This window comes from Miscanthus floridulus, chromosome 8 (genome assembly GCF_019320115.1).
Source record: "Miscanthus floridulus cultivar M001 chromosome 8, ASM1932011v1, whole genome shotgun sequence".
NCBI lineage: Eukaryota > Viridiplantae > Streptophyta > Magnoliopsida > Poales > Poaceae > Miscanthus > Miscanthus floridulus.
In genome coordinates, this window is record NC_089587.1 from 64,274,689 (window position 1) to 64,289,066 (window position 14,378).

At 40.0% G+C, this 14,378-nt stretch overlaps 1 protein-coding gene across 1 annotated transcript; it reads left to right on the forward strand.

The window, feature by feature from the left end:
- Positions 1-895: 895 nt before the first annotated feature.
- Positions 896-2,656, forward strand: LOC136472335 (tryptophan decarboxylase 1-like). The gene has a single exon (XM_066470054.1). It carries the CDS (start codon positions 1,014-1,016, stop codon positions 2,568-2,570), a length of 1,557 nt encoding a protein of 518 aa, XP_066326151.1. The 5' UTR covers positions 896-1,013; the 3' UTR covers positions 2,571-2,656.
- The last annotated feature ends 11,722 nt before the right edge of the window (positions 2,657-14,378 follow it).

Sequence of the window (14,378 nt, forward strand, 5' to 3'; positions counted from 1 at the left end):
CATTCATGCAAAGCAAACAATCCTATAGTTAGAACAGTACACCAACAGTATAGAAAACAAGATAAAATGTTTATGAAAAGAATGTCTCGCTACGATCACGTCAACGCGAAGTTTACAAAAATCGGAGCTAAAACGCGAAAGTTATGAATTAAACGGGTTTTCTTATAGCACTTTATTTAATTAAACCTAACCATGAAATTTAAAAGTTGCAAACTTGATTAACAGTGGTACTAACACGTAGATTATGAAATTATGAAGCTAACGCAATTTGAACGGGTTAATTCGGAGCTAAAACAAAGTTTTTATGAGCAAAACAAATCTAGTGGCATTTCTGTAAATACTGAAAATATATTTTGGACTAAAACAATGTACTTTATGTTTTCAAAACGAGAAAGCGTACTCGGGGAAAATGCTATGGACTGCGGGTTCAAATAGGTGAAATCAGGAGGGCTCTTTAGCAAATCTACCCGCGAAGGGGTATCAGCCTCTGTGAGCCGTCGGTGAGGTGCAGCTCCGCCTCTTGACGATGTTGGAGAGACCGACCACGGGAAGATATCCACTGCTCATGGTGGCCTCTATGGCTCTATAGCATGGCTAAGAAGGCGATGGTGCCGCGGCCATCAAATGTTTTGGACCCGTCACCTGCATGCATGACTGCGTTCATGCAAAGATGATTGACTCCCGGCCTTCGTTCGCGCTGACGATTGACGAAGTCGACTCGCTTCATCTGCAGCTTCGTCCTCACCTACCTCCGAAATCCACGTCCACGACCCTGTGCAACGCCTGCTTCGCCACGCCGCTTCAAGCTTCACTTCCCTCCCCTATATAGCCAAACACTAGCTCTCCAGCTTCTCCTCACCAAAGTAACCAGCCCTCGCTAGCTAACGACTTCAGAGCTCGATCGCCTGCCTCGATCAGATTCGAATTCTTCGTTTCGTCCACTGACCGACCACTGCTTGCTCGATCTTTAGTAAACTCTGCTAGCTACTCCGCTAACAAAGATCCTAACAAGAATGGGCAGCTTGGACACCAACCCTACCGCCTTCTCGGCCTTCGGCGACGACGCCAGCGGCTTCCAGCCGCTCAACCCCGACGACGTCCGCTCCTACCTCCACAAGGCCGTCGACTTCATCTCCGACTACTACAAGTCCGTCGAGTCCCTACCCGTGCTGCCCGACGTCAAGCCGGGGTACCTGCGGAACGAGCTGCGGTCCGCGCCGCCTACATCCTCCGCCCCGTTCGACGTCACCATGAAGGAGCTCAGGGCCTCCGTCGTCCCGGGGATGACCCACTGGGCCAGCCCCAACTTCTTCGCCTTCTTCCCGTCCACCAACAGCGCCGCCGCCATCGCCGGCGACCTCATCGCCTCCGCCATGAACACCGTCGGCTTCACGTGGCAGGCCGCGCCCGCCGCCACCGAGATGGAGGTCCTCGCGCTCGACTGGCTCGCGCAGCTCCTGCGCCTGCCGCCCAGCTTCATGAACCGCACCGGCGCTGCTGGGCGCGGCACCGGTGGCGGCGTCATCCTGGGAACCACCAGCGAGGCCATGCTCGTCACCCTCGTCGCCGCGCGTGACGCTGCCCTCCGCCGGAGTGGCTCCCAGGGGGTGTCCGGCCTGCCGCGCTTGGCCGTGTACGCCGCCGACCAGACGCACTCCACCTTCTTCAAGGCGTGCCGCCTCGCCGGCTTCGACCCGGCCAACATCCGGTCCATCCCCACCGGCCCGGAGACGGACTACGCCCTCGACCCGGCGAGGCTGCTCGAGGTCATGCAGGCCGACGTCGACGCCGGCCTCGTGCCGACCTACGTCTGCGCCACGGTCGGCACCACGTCGTCCAACGCCGTCGATCCGGTGGGAGCCATTGCCGACGTCGCCGCCGTGTTCAATGCGTGGGTGCACATTGACGCCGCCTACGCCGGGAGCGCGTGCATCTGCCCGGAGTTCCGGCACCACCTCGACGGCGTGGAGCGCGTCGACTCCATCAGCATGAGCCCGCACAAGTGGTTGCTCACCTGCCTGGACTGCACGTGCCTGTGGGTGCGCGACACGCACCGCCTCACCGACTCGCTGGAGACCAACCCGGAGTACCTCAAGAACGACGCCAGCGAGTCCGGCAACGTCACCGACCTCAAGGACATGCAGGTCGGCGTCGGCCGCCGTTTCCGGGGGCTGAAGCTCTGGATGGTCATGCGCACCTACGGCTCCGCCAAGCTCCAGGAGCACATCCGGAGCGATGTCGCCATGGCCAAGATGTTCGAGGATGCCCTGCGCGCCGACGACCGGTTCGAAGTCGTGGTTCCCAGGAACTTCGCGCTCGTGTGCTTCAGGATCAAGCCCCATGGCGGCGGCATGACGGAGGAGGACGCCGACGAGGCCAACCGTGAGCTCATGGAGCGCCTCAACAGGACCGGGAAGGCGTACTTGGCACACACGGTGGTCGGCGACAGGTTTGTGCTGCGGTTCGCCGTGGGTTCGTCACTGCAGGAGGAGAGGCACGTCCGGAGCGCGTGGGAGCTCATCAACACCACCACCACTGAGATCATGCAGGAACAGATCGTTGTGGAGTAGTAGTACTGAAGTCGTTATACTTGGATTGAGATATTATTTGATTCTTTGTTGTTTGACCAATGGAGGAATAATAAAGCCAATTAAACATATTTTTCTTAAGGAGGAATCTATATTTTTTTTCTCTGTGGTGCCGTTTGGATGCTTTCATTTGGAGGAATTAAAATTTACTTGATAAATTAAGCTATTTGGCTCAGCATTTGACATTCTACCACTTTTCAAAGTTCACATATAAGTCTATCTTAGATTCATAGGGTGCGAGATGAAAATTGATTCTATAGATCACCATTCTATGTTTTACTTCGCAACTTATACACACTCTTCAGTTCGCTCCTCTACGGTAGAAATGCAGCACATAAGTATCTCTCTCGTATATCCAACACTAATATATGCATGTTTAGTGCTCAAAAGATTTATCAATAGATTCATATTTTTACATGCCCTCTTTTATTAAGATGTTGGGTAGTAGTAATTTGTTATAATAGATTATACTAGAATCTAATGTTCAAAGTAATCCTCCAACTATATGACATGATGGGCATACACATGACCAAGATTTTTTTTACTGCTGGCTGCTGCTGACACTCTACTCAGAAAAACATTTTTAGGATCGGTCAAAACCGATCCTAAATCACAAATGGCTACAAACTTGCTTACGTGCATTCTTGATAATTTGAGTCCATGACCTAAGCCTCGTGTAAAAACCCCTCCTTACCACCGTACTGATTCTTTAATATTGACTTTTACAAATCTTTTATTGAATATGCCCCCCCTCTAAATGATGTCAAATGAAAAAAAACTTCTGCAAAGTTTTATATCTCGTCAAACACTACAACCTTAGTATAGAGTGTGCCCCCGTCTAAGATCGTTTGAAAATTCAAAAAAGTTGAGTAAAATAAAAAAAAAATTACATAGTTTTATATATCGTTGAGCTATAGAATGTTAGTATAATGTTTAATTCATCCAACTTTATTTGAAAAGTTATGAATTTATTTGTGTGGCACCTATTTAGAGGTGATCCATAGAATACATGCCACTGGTAAAGAGTTTGTCACTAGAAAATGCAGGTAATTTCAGGTGCGCTCAATATTATACTAACCGCTTATAGAAATATATTTTTAGGGGTGTTTCGTTAGCTAAGTCCATCAAATGACGTTTCTATGGGCGACAAAAATTATAATTGCCTCTCTAAAAGAAGCAAACCTCTAAAACTTATTTTTGTAGTAATATGATGGAAGTGTGACTTGGCAGCTGGTTCCAAACTTGCGAACTTAGCTGGTAAAGGCTCCTTTTGGTGGAACTTATCCATCTAGATTTAAGTTCTCGACTTGATACGGGTGGTAGGGCTTCGCGCCTGTCATAGTGAGTGTGCTTGCATTGCATATACATGGGCGTACGTCTGTACCATGTGATATGAAAAAACAAAATGCGCGATATCACTACTGGAAACAGAAGGTAAGCCGAGTGCAAGAGGGTTTCCCGAGTGCAATCAATCGGGTACCCGGCAAGAGTACCACTATCCAAATTCAACATCATGAACTTCCTCAAGAGTACCACTATCCAAATTCCAAACTCTATATGCTTTGCTTGTAGTGGAATAACCAAGTAGGAATCCTTCATCACATTTCTTGTCAAACTTGCCCAATCTTGTGCCTTTCTTCAAGATATAGCATTTGCAACCAAAGACCCGAAAATATGCAATGTTAGGCTTTCTACCATTCAAGAGCTCATATGGTGTCTTCTCTTTCAATCGGTGACAATAGAGGCGGTTGCTACAATAGCAAGCCATGTTGATAGCTTTGGCCCAAAAGGATTGACTCACATTGTACTCACTAAGCATAGACCTTGCCATATCAATGAGTGTTCTATTTTTCCTCTCAACAAGGCCATTTGATTGAGGTGTGTACTTGGCCGAGAATTGATGTCTAATTCTAAATTTATCACACAACTCATCAATTCTAGTATTCTTGAACTCACTACCATTGTCACTTCTAACTCTCTTAATGGTTGTTTCAAACTCATTGTGAATGCCCTTGACAAATGATTTGAATGTTGCAAACACATCACTTTTGTCCACTAGAAAGAATACCCATGTGTATCTAGTGTAATCATCCACTATAACAAAGCCATATTTGTTTCCACCAATGCTAGTGTATTGTGTTGGCCCAAATAAATCCATGTGCAATAACTCAAATGCTTTACTAGTGCTCATCATGCTTTTCTTAAGATGGGTGTTTCCAACTTGTTTGCCGGCTTGACAAGAGCTACAAAGCTTATTCTTTTCAAACACAACATCTTTCAAGCCTTTAACTAAGTCATGCTTAACCAATCTATTCAATTGTTTCATTCCAACATGACCAAGCCTTCTATGCCATAACCAACCCATGCTAGACTTAGTGAACAAGCATATTGATAATTGAGCTTCACTAGCATTGAAATCAACCAAGTATAGATTTTCATATCTAAAACCTTTGAAGATCAAGTTAGAGCCATCTACACTTATGATCTCTACATCATCTACCCCCAAATATGCATTTGAATCCAAGATCACACAATTGAGCCATGGATAGCAAATTAAAGTTTAAGCTTTCTACTAGCAACACATTTGATATGCTCATGTCATTGGATATTGCAATCTTACTAAGCCCTTTGACCTTGCCTTTGCCATTATCACCAAATGTGATACTATCATAACCATCATTGCCATTGGTGTTGATTGAGTTGAACATTCTTGCATCACCAGTCATGTGTTGAGTGCACCCACTATCAAGAACCCAATGCCTTCCTCTGGCTTTGTAATTGACCTAAAAAAGAAGATCAATTTTTTTTAGGTACCCAAACTTGCTTGGATCCTTGAAGGTTAGTTACTAAGCTCTTTGGTACCCAAATGGCTTTCTTCTTTGAGCCCATCCATGGTTTACCAATGAACTTAGCCTTTACACCATTTGTACCCTTAGTAAGCATATAGCGTGAATCAAGCTTAATGGAGGATACATTAGTATTTTTGCTCTTGTTTTTGCATTCTTGCTCTTTGTGACCCACTTGCTTGCAATTAGTGCAAAACCGACCATTGTTCTTCACAAAACTAGTCTTGTGAGGAGCAAAGGCCGTTTTGCCTTTCTTGAGGGTATAGCCCAATCCCTCTTTATAGAGAGAAGCTCTTTGGCTACCCAAGCACATAAGCAAGCGGTCCTCACCACCATAAGCCTTAGCTAAGGTGTGAGTGAGCTTAGTGACCTCCTTCTTGAGGTTCTCATTCTCAACCACTAGTGAGGCATCACAAGTGAAACCATCACTACTAGATGAGGTAGAAGTAGAAGTACTACAAGAAGGGTTAGTAGGAGCAATAATGATAGGCATAGATAGTGATTCATCAATTATATCACAAGTTAAACCTACATTGCAAGTTTCAACATGTTTCTTTTTATTTTGCTCTTTAAGCGAAGAAGAATGAGCTTTTTCAAGCTTTTTGTGAGCTTTGCCAAGCTTCTCATGGGCTTCCTCTAGCTTCTCATGAGTTGCTTTGAGCTCATCAAGGGCTTGCTTAAGGGCTTTTACCTTCTTATTCATGCTCTTGCATTCCCATCTTTTAATGTCAAAGTGTTCTTTAGCATCTTCTAGCATGTCAAATAATTCGTCCTTAGTAGGTTCATCATTATCACTATCACTATCATTTTCATTTTCATGTTCATTATCATCAACATGTTCTTCATCACTTTCATCATCACAAGATTGTACCTTAGTGGCCTTAGCCATGAAGCATGATGAAGATTCGAAGAGAGATGCTTCTCATTGATGGCAATGCTTGCAAGAACCTTCTTCTTGGTGGTCTTGTGATCATCACTATCATCATCATCATCATCATCACTTGAGGAAGCATCACTATCCCAAGTGACTACATATGAACCACCCTTCTTCTTCTTGAATGCCATCTTGTCCTTCTTCTCTTTCTTTTCCTTTTTGTCCTTCTTCTTGTTCTTCTTGTTGTCATCATCATTGTCGCTATTGTATGGGCATTGAGCAATAAGATGATCTTTGCTTCCACATTTGAAGCACCTTCTTGACTCTTCTTTGTTCTTGAATGAAGATTTCTTTCTTCTTGCATGGTAGCCCTTCTTCACCATGAACTTGCCAAATCTTTTGACAAAGAGAGCCATCTTCTCATCATCATCATCATCCCAAGATTCATCTTCTTCACTTGATGTTTCTTGCTTTGCTTTGCCCTTGGATGATGTGGCTTTGAATGCCACGCTCTTCTTCTTCTCATACTTCTTCTCATCTTTCTTCTCCTTCTTTTCTTCCTTCTCATCATCATCTCTATATGCATCATCGGTCATGATATCTCCTAAGATTTGGTTTGGTGTCATTGTGTTCAAACCGGTCCTCACTAGTAAGGTGACCAACATGCCAAATCTTGCGGGCAAACATCTCAAGAACTTATTGGAGAAGTCCTTGTCCTCTATCTTCTCACCAAGTGCCTTGAGATCATTGACAATCACTTCCATCTGATGGAATATGTCCGGCACACTCTCATCTTCCTTTATCTTGAAGCTTGCAAACTTCTCTTTAAGAATATATGCCTTTGCACCCTTCACGGCTTGAGTACCCTCAAATGATTCTTCCAATTTCTTCCAAGCTTCATGAGCCATCTCAATATTCTTGATTTGCTCAAATATTCTCACATCAATTGCATCATGAATGGCACTTAGAGCAATGTCATTATTTTGGAGAAGCACTTCTTCGGCCGCGGTGGGATTCTCCGGATCTTCAATCTCAATTTTTGTTTCCACCACCTTCCAAACCTTCCTATTGATTGACTTGATATAAGTTGTCATCTTGGCCTTCCAATAGGGATAGTTGGAGCCATCAAATTGGGGTGGTTTCTTGGTGTTGTTGATTTGAGCCATTTTAACACCGAAGGTTGTTAAGCCTCAAATAACGGTGACCTCGGCTCTGATACCACTTGAAAGGTCCTAATGGCTAGAGGGGGGGTGAATAGCCTAATAAAAATTTCTACAACACTTAACAAAAGGGTTAGACAATTATGAGGCAAAGCAAGTGTTGCGCTAGCCTACTCAAAATGCAAGCCACCTACCACAATTCTAGTTTAGATAGTATCTATTCACACAATAGCTATGATACTACTCTATGTTAGTGTGCTCTCAAAGGCTAACTAAAGAGACACACCAAGCAAGCAAGCAAACTCTCACAACTAGTTACACTAAAGAGCTTGTCAACTAGTTTGCGATAATGCAAAGAGAGTGATCAAGAAGATTATACCGCCGTGTAGATGAAGGAACCAATCAATCACAAGGATGAATAACAATGAAGACCAATCACCTTAGAATCAATTATGAACACAATGATTTTTTACCGAGGTTCACTTGCTTGCCGGCAAGCTAGTCCTCGTTGTGGCGATTCACTCACTTGGAGGTTCACACGCTAATTGGCTTCACACGCTAAACCCTCAATAGGGTGCCACACAACAAACACAAGATGAGGATCACACAAGCTACGAGCAATCCACTAGAGTACCTTTTGGCTCTCTGCCGGGGAAAGGTCAAGAACCCCTCACAATCACCACGATCGGAGCCGGAGACAATCACCACCCTCCGCTCAACGATCCTCGCTGCTCCTAGCCATCTAGGTGGCAGCAACCACCAAGAGTAACAAGCGAAATCCACAGCAAAACACGAACACCAAGTGCCTCTAGATGCAAACACTCAAGCAATGCACTTGGATTCACTCCCAATCTCACTATGATGATGAATCAATAATGGAGATGAGTGGGAGGGCTTTGGCTAAGCTCACAAGGTTGCTATGTCAATGAAAATGGCCAAAGGTTATGAGCTACAGCCGGCCATGGGGCTTAAATAGAAGCCCCCATGAAATAGAGCCGTTATACCCCTTCACTGGGCATAACATGGGCTGACCGGACGCTCCAGTCCAACTGACCGGACGCTCCGATCGTGAATACCAGACGTGTTTGGTAGGCATACTGGACATGTCCGGTAGCCCCCAGACTGCCACATGTCCAGTTCAAATCAACAGAGCTGTTGCCACCCTTTCTTTCATGTGACCGGACGCTCACACCGGACGCTGAATCACAAATGACTGGATGCTGAGCCGCAGCGTCCAGTGGAGTATAGTAAGCACCCTAGCCCGACTGGACGCATTCGGTGATACCAGACCGGATGCTGCCAGCATCCGATCGGCTGCTCTGCCATATACTGTCTTTTCTGATTCGTCCGGTCGCTGAGTTAGTCGCCAAATATTGGACGTGTCCAGTCACCATACCGGACGCGTCCGATCGCTCTGTAACCAGCACGGCTAACTCCTCTTCGACTCTATCTTCTTCACCCTTGCTCAAATGTGCCAACCATCAAGTGTATCACCTTGTGCACATGTGTTAGCATATTTTCACAAATATTTTCAAGGGTGTTAGCACTCCACTAGATCCTAAATGCATATGCAATGAGTTAGAGCATCTAGTGGTACTTTGATAACCGCATTCTGATACGAGTTTCACCCCTCTTAATAGTATGGCTATCAAACCTAAATGTAATCACACTCTCTAAGTGTCTTGATCACCAAAACAAAATAGCTCCTATGGTTTATACCTTTGCCTTGAGCTTTTTGTTTTTCTCTTTCTTCTTTCCAAGTTCAAGCACTTGATCATCATCATGGTATCATCATCATGTTATGATCTTCATTTGCTTCACCACTTGGAATGTGCTACCTATCTCATGATCACTTGATAAACTAGGTTAGCACTTAGGGTTTCATCAATTCACCAAAACCAAACTAGAGATTTCAATCTCCCCCTTTTTGGTAATTGATGACAACCCTTTTACAAAGATATAAATTGAAATTCAATTGAATCCATGTTGCTTGCCCAAGCATATTTACCATGTGTAAACGGATATGGACAAGTTTCATGAACCCCAAATGGTAGCAATTGCTCCTCCTATATATGTGCTAAGAGTTTGGATTGTAGCTCGCACATATGCTTAGATAGGAAATATAGGTGTCAATGTCTACCACATGATGCTAAGGTATAAAAGACGGACCTTTGAAGCGTGATACCAATCGGAGTGCACCAATATACCATCCTTAGCACCATGGTTAGCTCAATACCACTTAGAAATATTTGGAAGTGAAATCACTAGATATCCTATGCATGCTAGTTTTCATTTCATCATTTAAACCTACAACTAGCATACACCACACAAGCATGGATATTGAAATTTAAAACTTGTGTCATGCAAGCAAACATATGAAATGCACATTCAAATGCACCATACAAGTTCATGAGCTTGCTCCCCCTACTTGTGTGCTCAAAATTTTAGTTGACCCCTTTCCTTTGTCATATCTCTCCCTTTATGATATTTCTCCCCCTTTTTCACTATTTCTACTACTATCTTTGTTTCTATCCCCCTTTGTCATCAATGACCATAAAGGTTCTAAATATAGATAGTATTACTTGTAGGGTAGAGATTATCAATGTCAATCAATGGGGTGAGGATCATTTTCCCAAATTTGGTTCAATCTAGATCATTTGCCAAAGATATTTAACTCGGTTTGATCCAAGGACAAGCTTCTTCACACCTCTAAATAAGGGTTATCTTATACCATGTTGAGTTAAACACTTTAGAGCTCATTTTCTAGATCTAACACTAGGTTTACAAGCCCATAAACATGTCATATGCCATCACTAGATCAAGTCAAGCATAGAAGCAATAGTGATACCATATAGATATCAAAATCATTTGATTTTCATGAATGAGCCTAATAAAATAGAACCACTTGAAATGTCCTAAGAAGATTGAAAATATGACTAGATGCACTAAACATGTCCTTAGCAAGGATGTATGCCATGCCAATCAATTTTGACCATGGATTGCTCTAAGGAGAGGCATGTCATATTAGTGGGGGGTGCATCAACACATATTTGAGAAATCCAATATGTTCAACTCATTCCTTAGCTTGCAAAACATTTTCTCATCCAATGGCTTGGTGAATATATCAGCAAGTTAATCTTCGGTGCCTACACTCTCATTGCAAATGTTCCCTTTTTGTTGGTGATCTCTTATGAAATGGTGGTGGACATCAATGTGCTTTGTTCTTGCATGTTGAACCGGATTGTTGGTTAGCTTGATTGCACTCTCATTGTCACATAGCAATGGCACTTTCTTGAACTTGATTCCAAAGTCACACAAAGTGGCCTTCATCTAAAGTATTTGTGCACAACAACTATCAGTGGATATGTATTCGGCTTTGACGGTTGATAATGCAACACTATTTTGCTTCTTTGATGACCATGAAACAAGTGATCTTCCCAACAATTGACATGTGCCCGAGGTGCTCTTCCTTTCAACCTTTCTCAAATGGGAAAATGAGCTATATAACAATTGTATATCTTGCTGAGATGATCAAACTTGGTATTCAGAGTTTTTTCATCTGAGGTCATTTAGTGTCTCATTTGAGCAAGTTTGACCAAGTCAAATTTGGTCAAATGAAAAAACAACACTTTGACTCTAGTATTATGAACTCTAAATGACTTCAAATTGAAAAGTTTTGAATACCAAGTTTGTTAAACTCATCAAGATCTACAATTGTTGTTTTGGTCAACTTTCCATTTGAGAAAGTTTGGATGGTTCAAATTTGTAATTTTTAAATTTCGACGCCTACAAACTAGTTTTCGGAACCCTAGATTGTCTCAAATTGAAAAGTTTTGAATACCTAGTTTTTTCATCTCATCAAGATATACAATCCTTATATAGGACATTTTTTCATTTGAGAAAGTTTGGACAAAATATAGTTCAAATTTCACAAGTTTGTGACATAGTTTTGAAAAGTCTATATGAGATTCAAGAATTTATGACTAGTGTTTGATAAAACTTTCTCAAATGGGAAAATGAGCTATATAACAATTGTATATCTTGCTGAGATGATCAAACTTGGTATTTGGAGTTTTTTCATCTGAGGTAATTTAGTGTCTCATTTGAGCAAGTTTGACCAAGTCAAATTTGGTCAAATAAAAAAACAACACTTTGACTCTAGTATTATGAACTCTAAATGACTTCAAATTGAAAAGTTTTGAATACCAAGTTTGTTAAACTCATCAAGATCTACAATTGTTGTTTTGGTCAACTTTCCATTTGAGATAGTTTGTATGGTTCAAATTTGTGATTTTTAAATTTTGACACCTACAAACTAGTTTTCGGAACCCTAGATTGTCTCAAATTGAAAAGTTTTGAATACCAAGTTTGTTCAGCTCATCAAGATATACAATCCTTATATAGGCCATTTTTTCATTTGAGAAAGTTTAAACAAAATATAGTTCAAATTTCACCAGTGTGTGACATAGTTTTAGAAAGTCTATATGAGATTCAAGAATTTGTGACTAGTGTTTGATAAAACTTTCTCAAATGGGAAAATGATCTATGTAACAATTGTAGATCTTGCTGAGATGATGAAACTTGGTATTCAGAGATTTTTTATCTGAGGTCATTTAGTGTCTCATTTGAGAAAGTTTGACCAAGTCAAATTTGGTCAAATGAAAAAACAACACTTTGACTCTAGTATTATGAACTCTAAATGACTTCAAATTGAAACATTTTGAATACCAAGTTTGTTAAACTTGTCAAGATATACAATTGTTGTTTTGGTCAACTTTCCATTTGAGATAGTTTGGATGGTTCAAATTTGTGATTTTTAAATTTCGACGCCTACAAACTAGTTTTCGGAACCGTAGATTGTCTCAAATTGAAAAGTTTTGAATACCAAGTTTGTTCAGCTCATCAAGATATACAATCCTTATATAGGTCATTTTTTCATTTGAGAAAGTTTGAACAAAATGTAGTTCAAATTTCACGAGTGTGTGACATAGTTTTAGAAAGTCTATATGAGATTTAAGAATTATGACTAGTGTTTGATAAAACTTTCTCAAATGGGAAAATGATCTATATAACAATTGTAGATCTTGCTGAGATGATCAAACTTGGTATTCAGAGTTTTTTCATCTAAGGTCATTTAGTGTCTCATTTGAGCAAGTTTGACCAAGTCAAATTTGGTCAAATGAAAAAACAACACTTTGACTCTAGTATTATAAACTCTAAATGACTTCAAATTGAAACATTTTGAATACCAAGTTTGTTAAACTCATCAAGATATACAATTGTTGTTTTGGTCAACGTTCCATTTGAGATAGTTTGAATGGTTCAAATTTGTGATTTTTCAATTTCGACGCCTACAAACTAGTTTTCGGAACCCTAGATTGTCTCAAATTGAAAAGTTTTGAATACCAAGTTTGTTCAGCTAATCAAGATATACAATCCTTAAATAGGCCATTTTTTCATTTGAGAAAGTTTGAACAAAATATAGTTCAAATTTCACAAGTGTATGACATAGTTTTAGAAAAGTCTATATGAGATTCAAGAATTTGTGACTAGTGTTTGATAAAACTTTCTCAAATGGGAAAATGAGCTATGTAACAATTGTAGATCTTGTTGAGATGATCAAACTTGGTATTCAGAGATTTTTCATCTGAGGTCATTTAGTGTCTCATTTGAGCAAGTTTGACCAAGTCAAATTTGGTCAAATGAAAAACAACACTTTGACTCTAGTATTATGAACTCTAAATGACTTCAAATTGAAAAGTTTTGAATACCAAGTTTGTTAAAATCATCAAGATATACAATTGTTGTTTTGGTCAACTTTCCATTTGAGAAAGTTTGGATGGTTCAAATTTGTGATTTTTAAATTTCAACGCCAACAAACTAGTTTTCGGAACCCTAGATTGTCTCAAATTAAAAAGTTTTGAATACTTCAGCTCATCTAGATTGTTTTTGATATATATGTTAGATTAAAATGTATGTTAAATTTAATTACTAGTTTATTTAGATAGTTTTAGATAGTTTTTGATATATATGTTATATTAAAATGTATTAAAATTTAATTAGTAGTTTATTCTTAGTTTTTAGTTAGTTTTTAGATAGTTTTTGATATATGTTAATTAGATTTAAATGTATTAAAATTTAATTAGTACTTTATTTAGATAGTTTTTATTATAGTTTTTGATATATTTAGTAATTATTATTCTATCTTTCTCTATATATGTGTTAGATTTAATTTTGATTTAGTAATTCTATCTATGTATATATGTTAGGTTTAATTAAATTTAGTAATTAATTCTATCTAGATATATGTGTGTTATTTTATTTAATTGGATTTAGTAATTATATTCTATCTCTCTCTATATATATGTTAGATTTAATTTTGTTTTAGTAATTGACACATGCATATTTTATTAGTAATTCTATCTCTATATCACATGCATATTTTATTTTAGTAATTCTATCTATATATCACTTGGATATTTTATTAGTAATTCTATCTATATCACATGCATATCTAGAAAGAGATTCTATATGTATACATATGTACTTAATTATTTCTATGTGTATATATACATGTACTTATTTCCATGTGTTGAGAGAGAGAGAAAATTGTATCTAGAGAGACATTGATCTATGTATTATCACATGCATATCTAGAGATATATACATATACACTTATTTCTATGTGTTGAGAGAGAGAGAGAGAAAATTGTTTCATTCTATGTGTATATATACATGTACTTATTTCCATGTTTTTGGATCGAAAGTGTTTTTGATTCGATTCCAAAGCCTATACCTTATTATTGTTTATCCTTATGAAATATTATGTGTTATTATATTTAATTGGATTTAGTAATTCTATATGTGTTATCACATGTATTTATGTTATGTGCCATAGTAATTCTATCTA